The sequence below is a fragment of the Marmota marmota genome, unplaced genomic scaffold, assembly GCF_001458135.2.
Source record: "Marmota marmota marmota unplaced genomic scaffold, marMar, whole genome shotgun sequence".
NCBI classification, from domain to species: Eukaryota; Metazoa; Chordata; class Mammalia; order Rodentia; family Sciuridae; genus Marmota; species Marmota marmota.
In genome coordinates this window covers 4,957,090-4,971,103 of record NW_025999941.1, presented here as the reverse complement: position 1 = coordinate 4,971,103, position 14,014 = coordinate 4,957,090, and the positions used below count along the sequence as shown (strand labels likewise).

Sequence of the window (14,014 nt, the reverse complement as noted above, 5' to 3'; positions counted from 1 at the left end):
TGATCTACAGGTCTTAGCTTTTATCCATAGGAGTGGTTATTACCAAGGCCCTTGGGGGGGGGGGGGAGACAGTGAATACTCAATAGATGTTGAGAGGTCAGGAAGAAAACAAATATCCTTTAACTATTTCATTTGCAAAACTCCTCACAATGACTTCCCACTTTTTGTTGTTTTTAAAAACAGCCAAGTGCCAGCGCTCTCTTGCTAGTCCCAATCACCTCTGTTTTTATAGTGGCCCTTGTGATACTTTTAAATTAATCTTTTTAAAAAATTTTTTAATTGTAGGTGATCACAATACCTTTTTTATTTCTGTGGTGCTGAGGGTTAAACCCAGTGCCTCACATGAGCTAAGCAAAATTCTACCACTGAGTCACAACCCCAGCTCCACTTCTGATCTTTTGATTCCACTCACCCTGTGTCAGGCCTTGCTTGGAGGCGCCCCAGCCTGCCCCAGCATAGCTGCTGCCCCATGGATTCTGCCTCATCCTCCCACCTCAGCTTGAGGCACTGTCCAGATGTCTGGTCCACACTTGACCTGGCATCCACTTGCTCCTCAGCCCAGCTGCTTCCCTCCTGGCAATGCTCATCAGCAGGGTCTGTCTGCCCACTAAGACAATGCCAAGGAAGCACCACAGCTATTAGTCTGTTCTCTAAATCCTGGCCCCAAATTCAAAGCCAATGCTATTAATGAATTCACTAATTGGCTGATTGGGCCTCAAACAAACAACATCTACCTGTACAGGGCACTGAATTGTCAATTATAGTCATGGACATTTTGGTCAGTGATAGACTACATATATCACTGTGGTACCAGAAGATGATAATGGAAAAACTCCTATTGCCTACTGATGCCATAGCCACCCTAACATCACAGAACCACACACTCCCATGTTTGTGCCGGTGCTGGTATAAATAAACCTACTGCACTATCAGTCCTGTAGAAGTAAATCACATAAATACAAACAGTACATAAAATGGATAATAAATGACTATGTTAGTGGTTCATTTAACAAACCATATTTTATCTTTATTTTATAGCGTACCTCATTTACTTAGATAAAATTAAAAGTTTACTGTAAAATGTGTGCCATGTGATGCCTGCAGCAGACTCATGCTCCATGGTTTTTAAGAGGCCCTGTCGAGTTTCAGACCTGCACCACGCAGGTTAGTGTAAGCACACTCCATGATGTTTGCACAGTGAGAAATCTCCCGGTGACGCAGTTCTCAAATACATACCCATCATTAAGTGACTCACAGCTGTACTTTGGAAGACTGGGTAACGAAGGATAAACACTAAAAAATTCTCAGCCCGGTTTTGGGCAAGGACATTCTTTCTGCAGTAAATGGTGTACAGAAACTCAAGTGGACCCTGCAATTAGGCACAGAATCTCATATGGCACAAAGACAAGCTCAAAACTAGACACACTGCTGGGCGGATGAGAATTCCCTGCCTCTAGCAGGGAATTCTCCCTGATGTAACTACAGATCAGTGGCCATGAAGTCTGGCATATCCCCATACTAGCTCAATTTTTGAGCTGGTGGCAACAAAAATTGGAGGAGACATGGGATCTGGGAACTCGCACCACCTTGAAGGTTTGAGACAAAGACCCAACAGTGGGCCTGCAGGTCTGATGCTGTTAGCAACATTCTAGCCCTAAAAGACACGACCCAGGGTGCTGACAGCCTGGGATGGAGGGGGCGGCCACCTTTCCAGAGTCAACTACAGCCTGAGCCATGTGTGGGAACAGAAGCTCCCTAGGAGCACTGGTCAGGAGTCTAGGTCACAGCTCCCCCCAAGGCCTCTGGAGTGTGTCTGATCATCCCCAAACCTGCTCGCCTGACTGGTCACTCAGGCAGATGCTCTATGAACCTGAGGGACTGAGTCCTGCCCACAGCACTCACCTTCTTAATGAACTCTGGGATGATTTTTTGGTCTGTCAAGTGGTCTAAGGAGGAACAGCAATCTAATTCCAAGATGTAACCTTCATTGTGAAGATCAGTCTTCTGAGATCTGAAAAGAGAAATACACACACAAAGACTAAGATGCTGCAGGATATAATTTTTTGTTTGTTTTAAATCACTGGGCCAGGTGCACACGCCCATAATCCCAGCAACTCAGGAGGCTGAGGCAGGAGGATTGTGAGTTCAAAGCCAGCCTCGATAAAAGCAAAGCACTAACGACTCAGTGAGACCCTGTCGCTAAATAAAATACAAACAATAGGGCTGGGGATGTGGCTCAGTGGTCAAGTGCCCCCAAATTCAGTCTCCTGTATCCTCCCCACCAGCCAAGAAAGAAACCACTGAATGTTTAATAAAGCCCCCCTGCCTTTTTTTCCCCAGAAAATAGCTAAAAAATAATTTATGGTCCACAACTCAAAGAATATATACAGTTCTATGACATAAGACGACCTCCAAGACATGGAAAACCTCACTAGAGAATGGTAGGTTCAGTATAGTATGGCTTATACAGTAAGCAATACACAGACACTCCAGGAACATATGACCCATTGGATTCTATCTTCCAGGGCACAGGAAAAGACTTAGTAAGACACACTCCAAGCCAATAACAGCAGTTACCTCCAGGCATGGGGAGGGTCTAGTTAGGACCTAGGGTTTAGGGTGGGATGGGGTGCCAATTCAAAGACACTTTAGTCATAAATTTCTACATTTTTTAATTAAGAGAACATAATCATATATCACTTGGAAAATTAATTTTAAAAAGACTTTGAAAAGGTTCAACCCCTACAGAGGGCAATCTGGCAACATCTCTCAAAATTAAAAAATGCTTCAAAGAAAGACCATGAGGCAACTCAAGGTAGATATTCTAGGACAACTGACTGTGAAGGGTGGTGTGAAATAAAGGCTTTTGGTCTGGGGAGAGGCTTGCCAGCATGCCCTGCCATCTCTGCACACAGGGCCCCTCCATGCATCCCCACCACGGAGACATGTACAGCTCACAGCTCAATCCTGTACGCCATTCAGGAGAACCAGCAGCAAGCGGTCACCGAGGTGAGCCTCACTCTTCAGAGTCATCCCTTCTCAGGCTTCTAAATGACACCAACAGGGTGGGTCTGGGGAGCTCCTGGAAACCACACAGTTGTGGGAAATTGAAGGAGATTCCACTGGCCCAACCACAAAACAAAGAGGGGCAGTTAGAGATCAACAGGACACACCCTGTCCCCCAGAAGGCTGGAGACCAGGGCTCTGGGCTCCCAGTACAGGGCTCACACCACATACACAACCACTCTGCCCTGGTAGAGGAGTGAGCAGGGGCCTCCCAGCCACCCCCGCTCCACAGAAAAGGGGCCCCTGCCACTCCTGGTCAGACAATTCTTCACACTGCACTTCTGAGACACAGACATCTCACCAGTTTCTGAATGTAGATTTTTACAATTTTTTTTAAACGAATTTCCAAGATTCTTATGTAGCATTAAAAGCAATTTATGCTACCATTAACCATCTGGGTATGATTTACATGAAATTTAAAAACGAAAAAAATGAAAGAGGATTTGCTTTTCCACAGGTGTGCAACTGTGGCTCGGTAAGCAAACTTCAATAGCATATTTTTAAAAATTTTTCCTTCTAATGTATCCTTTCTGGGGTACAGTAATGAGGTGCATATGTTTGAAATGTAAAAGAATAAAGGATTCTAAACTTGTTAAAAATGATTCTAAACTGGTTAACCTGGAATAAACTAATTCTAACAGAATAATTCAATTCTGAACCCTAGCCTTCTTGCCTTAATACTTGGTCAGAGACTAGGCTCCTGTTTTAGATCTTCTAAGAGGGAGAAATGAGAACACAAGAGTCCAGACTTTAAAAGAGAACACTTAGCCAAGACTTGCTGTCATATGTATCATATGGGGTCTCAAACAACAAAGATTGGGATAGGGCTGGGAGTTCTCAATGTAAAATCTGAGGTATTCTGTCACATGGAGACTAGAGTCAGACTCTACAATGTGATAAATATCACTGAGATTTTAAATGATTAGGTTGAAAATTTTTAATCATTTTAAAGCCAGTCCATACACTGGGTATGGTGGCTCATGCCTATAATCCCAGCAACTGGGGAGGCTGAGGCAAAAGGATCATAAGTTTGAGGACAGCTTGGACAACTTAGTGAGATTCTATCTCAACATAAAAAAAAAAAAAAAAAGAAGAGCAGGGGGATGTGGCTCAGTGGTAGAGCACCCTCACCGCACGCCAGCTTCACTTCCTGGTACCACACACATACACAAAAAATAAGTCAATGCCATATCCACTCAGCAAAACAATCATAAAACAACTGGAGAGAAGATGAGTTTCTCTGTAAGCAACCCATAACCCAGATTCATAAGGAATGATCTTTAGCACAGGAGAAGTTAATAGCTACTATCTTTGGTTCTGGAAAAAGTTCTATAACAATAAAGGCAGCTCTGGTTCATGTCACAGAATAATCACCACGGTCACATCTGAACTGAAGGAGGACAAGGATCAACAAGAACAGAAATTACAAATTTTCTACATGTACTCTGAATAGATTATATCTCAGCAGATGGTTTCTTGGAAAAGCAAACCCAGTGCACACTGGAAGAACATTATGAGCAACTGGTAAGCCTTCCCTTACCTTTAGGAATTTGCACCTCAATTTGAAATAAAAGGATGATGACACTGAGGAAGAGGTGGTAAGGGTCCCTGAATCCTCTGAGGACATACACCAGCTGCCCTGGAAGTCTGTGCTTCATGAGGGTACAGCTGTGGCCCAGGAGGGGTGAGAGCTTGGTTGATGGTCGCAGTTACACAAACACCCTCTCTCCCTGCCACTAACTCTATAGGAGGATCCACTAGCAAAGCTTGCCTACAGGGCTCCTGGGCACCAGGTGGGGAAGCAATGTGGTTGCCAAGGTACACACTTCCTAAGGTGACCCCTGCAACGGTCCTCACCTCCTTGAGTCCACACCTTTGAGCATTCCCCTCCCCTGAGTGGGCACAAGACCTAGGACTTGCTCATACTCAGTGGCACAGGGTAAGGAGATGGGTTGCCACTCCTCTGGCCACATTCTATTCTAAGACTCCACTTTGCAGGCTAGAGCTAGAGATTCCCCTAGCTGCCCTGAAGGAGGACACTGTCATGTTGCGAGAGGTCACATGGCAAGGAACTGTGGGTAGCCCCTGGCCCATAACTGCAAGAATATAGGATCTCAGTTCCATGACTATAAGGAAATAAACTGTCAGCAACCCTTCCAGGGAGCTTGGAAGTGGATCATCACCCAGTTGGGCTATCTAAATAGTGAGATAATCAATACATTTGTTTTGAGCCCCTAGGTATGGCAGAATTCACTTCAGAGCACAGAAAACTAATATTGTTCCTGAGGCGGAAGACTTGGCAATGCTGTGCTCAGAATAGGCCTCTTGCTGATGGACACTTAGACTCAGACCCACAAGATCTAGCCAGACACCTGAGAGCAGGAGCCACCTGGGGCAGAGAAATTAACATCTCCTAGAAGTGGCCTCCAGGGGCCAACGCGTGGCCATCCAAGGAACCACCACAGAAGGGAAGAGAGATTGTGAAGTCAATTAAGTTTCTAAGGAAGAAGAGCTAACCTGAAACTCCCAGCTGAGCAGGTTCCTGCTACCTCCCACAGGGAAGGGGAAATGCCAATTATATTGCCCTTATACCATTGTATCATTTCTGTTTTAGCCAGCTATTCTACTACTGTGACCAAAAGACCTGACAAAACAATTAGAGAAGGAAAAGGTTATTTGGGGGCTCACAGTTTCAGCGGTCTCAGTGCACAGATAGCCGGAGCTACTGCTCTGGGCCTGAGACAAGGCAAAAACATCATAACGGAAAAGTGTGACGGAAGCAAGTAGCTCAGGACACAGCAACTAGGAAGCCGAGAGAGAGACAGTTCCCCTCACCAGAGACAAAATATATACCCCAAAGCATGCCCCCAATGACCCACCTCCTCCAGGTACACCATACCTATCTACAGTTATCACTCAGTTAACCCCTGTCCAGGGAGTAATTCACTGATTAGGTTAAGGATCTCTTAACCCAACCTGAACTTTCTTGCATTGCCTCACACATGCTTCTCGGGGATACCTCAGAGCTAAATCATAACAATCCTAGAAAAAGATATGGGAAGCCACCATACTTCCTCTGTATTGAAGCCCAGATGGCCCCCACTTCTGGCAAGGACAGAGATATCTGGGTTAAAACAGTAAGAAAAAGGAAGGACACAGAACACATTTCTAGAGATGCAGGATTGACTACCAGCAAAACTCCCTCAAGTCTACCTTGTCTGAAATTTAACACCAATGGTCTCCAATTAAATAAAGGTGCTCTGAGAACAGCGTGGCTAACAGTAACATGTACTGCCTCACTACTCTTCGGCCCCAATTTGGTAAATCCCACCAGATTTATTAGTTGGAGGCTGCAGGTTCTGGGGCTAACTAGACGAGGGGTCATTTGCCAGTGGTGAGCCTCCAGGTAACTTACCAGGCTGCAATGTCCTTCACTCTGGGAATATTGTGAGCAGCTCTCTCCTGGCCCATGAGGAACTAGATAATGCAGACCTACAGCCATGGGGAAGACGGAATGATGGGAAGCCCTGAAGGGTATTTAAGTACCATAAGCCGAGTTTTTCAAAGCTCTCTCTGGCTGTGGGCAGGGAGACAAGAGACTACCTCAGGGGTCCAGAGCAGAGAAGACGGTGGCTCAGAGTGGACTGGCTGGAATCTGGCTACATTTTCAAGATAGAATCTTCATAATTTCTCTGTGGAAAGGTTTTAGGGGGTGAAAGGAAGAAAGCTAATGATCCCAAGGATCCTTGCCCTAGGAACTGGAGAATGGATGAAATTGCCGCACTATAAGGGGGAAGGCTTAGGGGGCCCAGGCTTGCAGTGGTGGCAATTGCTAATTCAGGTTCAGAGGTGTTGACATTGACCTAGCCAGCTGACATTCCAGTGGAGATGTAATGTGTAGCTGAAAGTCTTTCAAATCTGGACTTCAACAGAGATGACCAGAGATAAAAACTTGGGAGTCAACAGCTTACAGGGGGCCTTTAAAGCATGAAGCTGGATGAGATCTTTGTTAATAAGAATCCAGGACTGAGTTTTGAGGCCCTGTACCTAGAAGAGGTGAAGGAGAAAAGAGGAGGAAACAGCAGAGAGAACAAAGGACGGGTAACTAGGAAAAAAGGAAGAAAAGGAAGAGGGTATATTATCCTTGAAGTTAATTCAAGGAAGTGTGCTACAGAGGAGGGCATGAGCCACCTTGTCTATTGCTTCTATTAACAAACTTATAATGCCCTCTCCAACTTATCTTTTTAAAATCCCAATAGAGACCCATCCTATGGAAGTAAACAGATTTCTTTATACTTGCTATGTAATTATCCTGTTAAGTGGGCAGACTGTCAAATTTATATGTCCTTTTGGTTCAGAATAGCTCGGATCTGTGACATCTCTCAGAAACAACATCTCTTATTTCAGGGGGCCCTACCTGTCCACAGTACGGGGGAGCTAAGGGGGGTCTAATCTCAACCATTGCAATGGGATTTCCTGAAAGAATAAAAGGATATTACTGAGCAGAGATGCATCATCTCGAATACCAAGAATGAAGATGAAATGAATTCAAATTCTTAAGAGTGTAAGCAACGTGGTGTTCACAGGCACTGAACCACGGGGACTCTGACTGCTGGAGACAACAGAGATGCAGCTAAGACATGAGAGCCAAGTTTTTTTTTTTTTCTAATTTTTTTTAGTTGTAGATGGACACAAGACTTATTTTTATGTGGTGCTGAGGATCGAACCCAGGGCTTTCCACATGTGAGGTGAGCGCACTCTACCGCTGAGCCCCAGCCTCAGCCCCCAGTTAAGTTTTTAAGACGTCATCATGACAACTAAATGCAGTGTGGTACCCTGGATTGGATCCTAGAAATGAAAACAGACATTAATAGAAAAACTGATGAAATCCAAATAAAATCTGCAGTTTAATTAGCAGTAATGTACCAGTGTCAATTTTTTGGTTTGACAAATGTACTATGGGAATGCAGGATATTAATAGATGATGGGAAACTTGGTGAAGAGCATATGAGAATTCTCTTTAATATCTGTGTATCTTTTTTGTTAAATCTACAATTATTCCTAGCCTGGGTGTGTTATATCCATCACTCAGGATATTTTCCTTGGGAAATAATAGGAAGAGTCCTTGGAAAACACAGAAAAATTGACTTACAGAGACCAGGAATTAAACTCTTCCACCTTCAGAGGAAAACAAACCTTCAAGTCAAAGGACCAGAGAGAGATGAAACCTGAGTATAAGGTGTATGCTTCTTTCACTCAGAAAAACTCACAGTATTATCCAACTTATTGCTTTCCTCACGTTTTATTATTTTATGTGGTAAAATATGCATCATGTTTACCACTGTGATCATTTTAAAGTATATAACAGTGTCATCAAAGTACATATACAATATTGTGCAAACCACAACCACTCTCCATTTCCAGAACTCTGATCATCCCAAACCATCCTCATTTCTTGGACACACATAACTAGGACTTGGACCAAAACAGAATGTCAACATTAAGAAAAAAAATTTAAAAAGAAGATTAAACACATGCTCCACATGCTTGTTAAATAAACATATAAAAGTATTTTTATACACTGAGCATGTATACACAAATCTTTTCTAACTGCAAGGTAGGAGGCCAAGAGCCCTTGTGCCCACGTGCTGAAGTATCTCAAATGTCAACTCCACTAGTCACAGATGTCAGATTGTTTAAGAGCACGATAGGAGACCACCTCCACTGTGTCACGCTGACCTCGTTACTCAGACACAAACACAACTAAAATAAAAACTGCACAAGCTCAGAGCCCAACCTGGAGATCCTCCCTGATCACAACTGTCACTTCTGCTAAAGGTTGTGTGGTCATTCCCCAGGCAGCCAGATGGTCCAACAAGCTTGGCAAATACAAAGGTCCACAGGCAAGAATGAAAGAATGTATGCATGCATGTATGTCCCCATGCACACAGACATACAACACACCTACACATACTTTGTTTTGATGAAAATATAGCAAAGTCCACCAAGAAATATGTTCTCTCCTTTTTTTTTTTTTTCCTAGAGACTTATTGGACAACTCCCTCTCACATTCCCACTTCTGAGAGCAATAGGTCCCATGACAGAAGTCCAAGCACAAGTTTGGTGACACATGGTGGGCACCAGCATGGTGCTAGGGAGAGCCATGGTTTGGATGAGTTGTAGCATATCCCCAGAGGATTTTTATATTGTACGCTTGGACCCCAGCTTGGTGATATGAGAGGTGGTGGAAACTAAGAGGTGGGGCCCAGTAGGGAATAATTTGTTTACTGGAGGCTCTGCTCTCAAAAAAAAGAAAAAAGAAAAGAAAAGAAAAGAAAAAGATAAAAGAAAGAAAGACAGCAAGACAGGTCCCTGCTGGCTCTCTTGCTCCTTGTTTCACCTTGTCTCTCTCTCACACCTTCTAGGATGCTATTTGCCATGCTGTTTAGTCTTAACCTCCAAAACTGAGCTAAGTAAATCTCTTTCCTTTATAAGGTACTCAACCTCAACTATTTTGTTATAGCAACACAAAACAGACCAATACAGGAGGACAACAGAAAAACCATTAAACTGAGCAATTTAAATTAATAATGTGAAGACAGAACCTACAGGATCTTTGCTAGCTATTCTTCTGACATAAGATTAATATTCAAAATATAAAGAACTCAAACTTAACACTCCAAAAATAACCACATTAGTAAATGGGAAAATGAATTACATAGTTCTTAGAAGAAATACAAATAGTTCACAGATGTATAAAAAATGTTTAAATCGTTAGCAATTAGGAAAATGCAAATCAAAACTACACTGAGGCACAGGGTGTGGTGGCACACGCCTGAATCCCAGCGGCTTGGGAGGCCGAGACAGGAGGATCATGAGTTCAAAGCCAGCCTCAGCAACGGTGAGGCACTAAGCAACTCAGTGAGACCCTGTCTCAAAATACAAAATAGGGCTGGGGATGTGGCTCAGTGATCAGGTGCCCCTGGGTTCAATTCCTAGTACCAAAACAAAATTACACTGAGATTTCACTTCATACCAGTCAAAATGTCAGTCACCAAGACTACAAACAGTAATAAATGCTGGGAAGGATGAGGAGAAAAAGGAACACTTTTACACTGATGATGGGATTGTAAATTAGTAAGTCATTATAGAAATTAGTATGGAGATTCCTCAAGACTAAACATGGAGCCACCATATGACCCAGCTACACCACCCCTCAGTATTCATCCTAAAAAATTAAAGTCATCACACTATAGTGATACTTGCATACCCATGTTTATAGCAGCACAATTCATAATAGCTGAATGTGGAACCAGCCTAGGTGTCTGTCAAGGAATGAATGGTAAAGAAAATGTGGTAGGGCTGGGTGGTGGAGCACTTGCCTAGCAAGTGGGAGGCAAACTCAGCGGTCAAGGATCATGTTTTTTGCCCCCATATATGGAAGCTAGAGAAGAAAGGTGGTGGAGGGATATCTCCTGAAAATAGAAGGGAGATCAGTAGAGGAAAGGGACCAGGAGGAGGTAAGAGGAAAGGGACAGGGGAAAGATATTTTCCAAATTACATTATTATATCATGTGCAATGAATTCTACCATTATATATAACTCTAATGTACCAACAAAAAATACGGGAAAAGAAAAAATTATCAGAATAAGTATAGGGCAAGGAATAAAGGCATTAAACACAATTTAAAATTCTTTTGAAAGAATAATCTGTAGGATTTCATGTCAGATTTTTTAAATTGCTTTTATTTAGTGATTCTTACTTGCTTAACCAAATTTATTCATTTTTATCCCTATCTCTGAATTTCAACTCATAATGATTTCTGGAGTACAGTTTTTTTCAGACAGTGTTTTTTGATGACTCTTTTCTCTGCCTCTAAGACATAATAATGTCTTTTTTTCCTTCCTTACCTTGCTAACTCTTTCCTTCTTTTTCCTTCCTTAACCAGCATTTAAATGTTGAGATCAAAGAAGCTCAACCCTAGGGTTGTTCCTTTCCATTCTACATTTCTTAACCATTTCTTACCCAGGTGATTTGACCCATAACTCAGTATTAAGTACCTATTTTGCTTTCTGTGCTATATATTTTGCTCTAAACTAGATCCTTTGAATGGCATATCTGATTTTTTTTTGGGGGGGGGGTACTGGGGATCAGCACTTAACTACTGAGCCACATCCCCAGCCCTTTTTTATATTTTATTTAGAGACAGGATCTCTCTGAGTTGCTGGGGGCCCAAGATGCTGAGGCTGGCTTTGTGATCCTCCTGCCTCAGCCTTCTTAGCCTCTGTAATTATAGGAATATACCACTATGCCCAGCTGATTCCTTTTCTTAAAGTCTCCAAGGTACCTCAGGCTGATTATATCTAAAACCGAACATATAATGTTTGTTTCAAGCCTAGTTCTTTCATTGAATTCCCTTTCTCAATGAATTGTGCTATCTTTCAAACATTTGCACAAGTCAATAAAGCAATGATCCCTCAATGTCTTGTCTTCAATGGTGTCTAATCCATCACCAAGTCCTGTTGATTTCACTTCCAAACATTTCTGGAATCAACCTGTTCTCCATCTTCACCATAACTTTAGGCCAACAGACTACTGCCACCTGCTAGAATACTGAAGTCCAAAGTAATTTAAAAGGTATTGTGAGTACCCCCCAGACTGCTACTATTCAAATTTAACCAGAGTGATATTTTTAAACTTCGGTTAGATCTTGTCAAAACAACTGCTTTTTCCTAGAAGATAGAAATACAATTGATTTTTTTTGGTGTTGACTTTGTATTCTGTGGCTTTCCCGAATTCAAGGTCAAATGCCTTTTGTAGATTCTGGGGAACTTTCTATGTCTATGAGAAAAAGACAATTTTTTCCTTATCAAAAACAAAAACTGAGCAGTTTATGCCCTAGCCATTACTAGGAATTCCAGGCCAGGGTTGCCAAATCTTCTAATGTTTTAAAAGAAGTAATTTAATTGTGTAATTTTTATCTAGGATATAACTGTCAAATCTTGGCTCCAAACTGGTTTTTGTGATTTTGTTTGTTTGGTTTTTTTGGTAGTATGTAGCTTAATGTCTCTGGGACTGAATTTGTCCTTTTGACACCAGACTGTGGCCTCTGGGTTACAAATACAAAAGTCCAATGTGAGCCACAGAAGGCTGAATGCCAGGGCATGGATAACAGTAAACAGATTATCTAATTGTACCATAATCAAAATAACTAACCCATAAACCTAACGCAGATATATCATCCATTGTAATGAGTCAGCAGGGTTTTCCCTCAGAGAGAAGACAATGACCAGTTCATTTACACAGCCCCCAATTCCACTTTCCATAGCTGGGGCATAACCTTCCCTAAGCCATTAACAATACACACTTCCAAGAAAATACTATTAACATGTATAAGTGCGTTAAACATCCCAAATTATAGCAAGTGTGACAAAGTGCCAACTTGTAAGTCGAATACATGTTTTGGTCTCATGGGCAGATCATATCTAAAGCTAGTAAAAAGCAAATGCCTGTCAAAAAACTATTATAAACTATTCCTTTAAATAATAAGCACGTGACTAAAAACTATCATACACATTACTTTTAAATAATAAACATGCAATAGGTCTCACTTCAACACATAAATCCCTTAACTCACTTCAAAGACCATGAGTTTAAACAATGTCTTCTTTTTCCAGGACTCTAAGCAAGTCTTAAATTTCACTCATAAAAAGAAAAAAGAATGTATAGTTCATCAACAGGGTTATTTTTGCTTCATTTAGAAATAATCATAAGAAATGTGATAAACACTAACTTAAGTTACTGGGCACTTCTCCAACCAGGAAAAAAAAGTTACTAAATGTCAGTTGATAGAAAAGAATTTTTTTTTCTTTTATCTCTGGGAAACAGGAAGAAATTCTAAGCTATATTTTTCCTCCAAAGCAACCTGGGTTCAAATAGAATGATAGATTTTTTTTTAAAAAAAAGGGATAGCAGGGAAAGAAATTAGCTTATAGATCTGAAAGAGATTCGTCAATGAAATAAAGAGGCTATATATATCTTCATGAACTTATGTTAGTAGCAGCAGTAAAAATATATTTATTCATTCATCTATCCACTAGTTGCTAGATCACCAACCACACATGAGAAACTGAAGGCACTGATTTAGATCCTGCCCTCAAGAAGCTTACAGTCCATAAGGAAAGATAAACTATATGTGAACAAAAATGCTATGATACTTCAGTCATTTCTGATATCAAGGACCAGGGAATTTTTTTTTTAAAAGCAAGGAACATGTGAACTGTTTCTTTGAGGCTCTGTGGAAATTAGACATGGGGCAATGACTACCTGGATATTCTAGGCACTGAGAACAGAAATTAGCAAAGATCTAGATGGAAAAGAAGCATGAATTATATGATGGAAATAATACCAGTTTAGAAAAAGGTGTATGAAGGTGGGGCTGCTTGTTACTCAGCTGAATCAATGTCATGAACTAATAATTGCATGGATGAATTCACTGTTAAGAATGAACCCGTGATGAAGGGCTCTGCAGTGGGAAACAAAGATGCGAGGAAAAGATGGGACTCACCTTAATTCTGGTAAAGGTGAGTCATGAGTGCTGTTAGAAGACACCAAGACACAGATTTTAGATGATTAAGTAGGTGACATCAAGTATGATGTAGGAAGAGGGAATAATGTTATAGGAGGGCAGGGCTTCGAGGTGAGCCAAGATTCTTGTAGAGGGAGTAGCTGGATAGGAGAGAGATGAGGGATATTTCTCATCCCTACAGTTGGGTGGTCATTGTGGAAAGGGGAATAAATGGGTGTTTGCCTTGATATTTTTAGTACAATGAGGAAGAGATCTCCCAGAATTTTTAATGACCACTCTTTAAAAAAAAAAATGAACCTACAAAAATAAAATGAGGCTGCTGGAGTCGAAAGTTTCCCTTGATTGTGAAACTTAAGAAA

At 41.6% G+C, this 14,014-nt stretch overlaps 1 protein-coding gene across 1 annotated transcript in view; it reads right to left on the bottom strand.

Annotated features, from left to right (window-relative positions):
• Positions 1–14,014, bottom strand: part of Rftn1 (raftlin, lipid raft linker 1) — a 196,834-nt gene that overhangs the window by 86,190 nt on the left and 96,630 nt on the right. Inside the window, exon 4 of the mRNA XM_015494369.2 lies at positions 1,903–2,011. Within this exon, the coding sequence (XP_015349855.1) occupies positions 1,903–2,011 (109 nt within the window). The remainder of the gene's footprint in view (positions 1–1,902; positions 2,012–14,014) is intronic.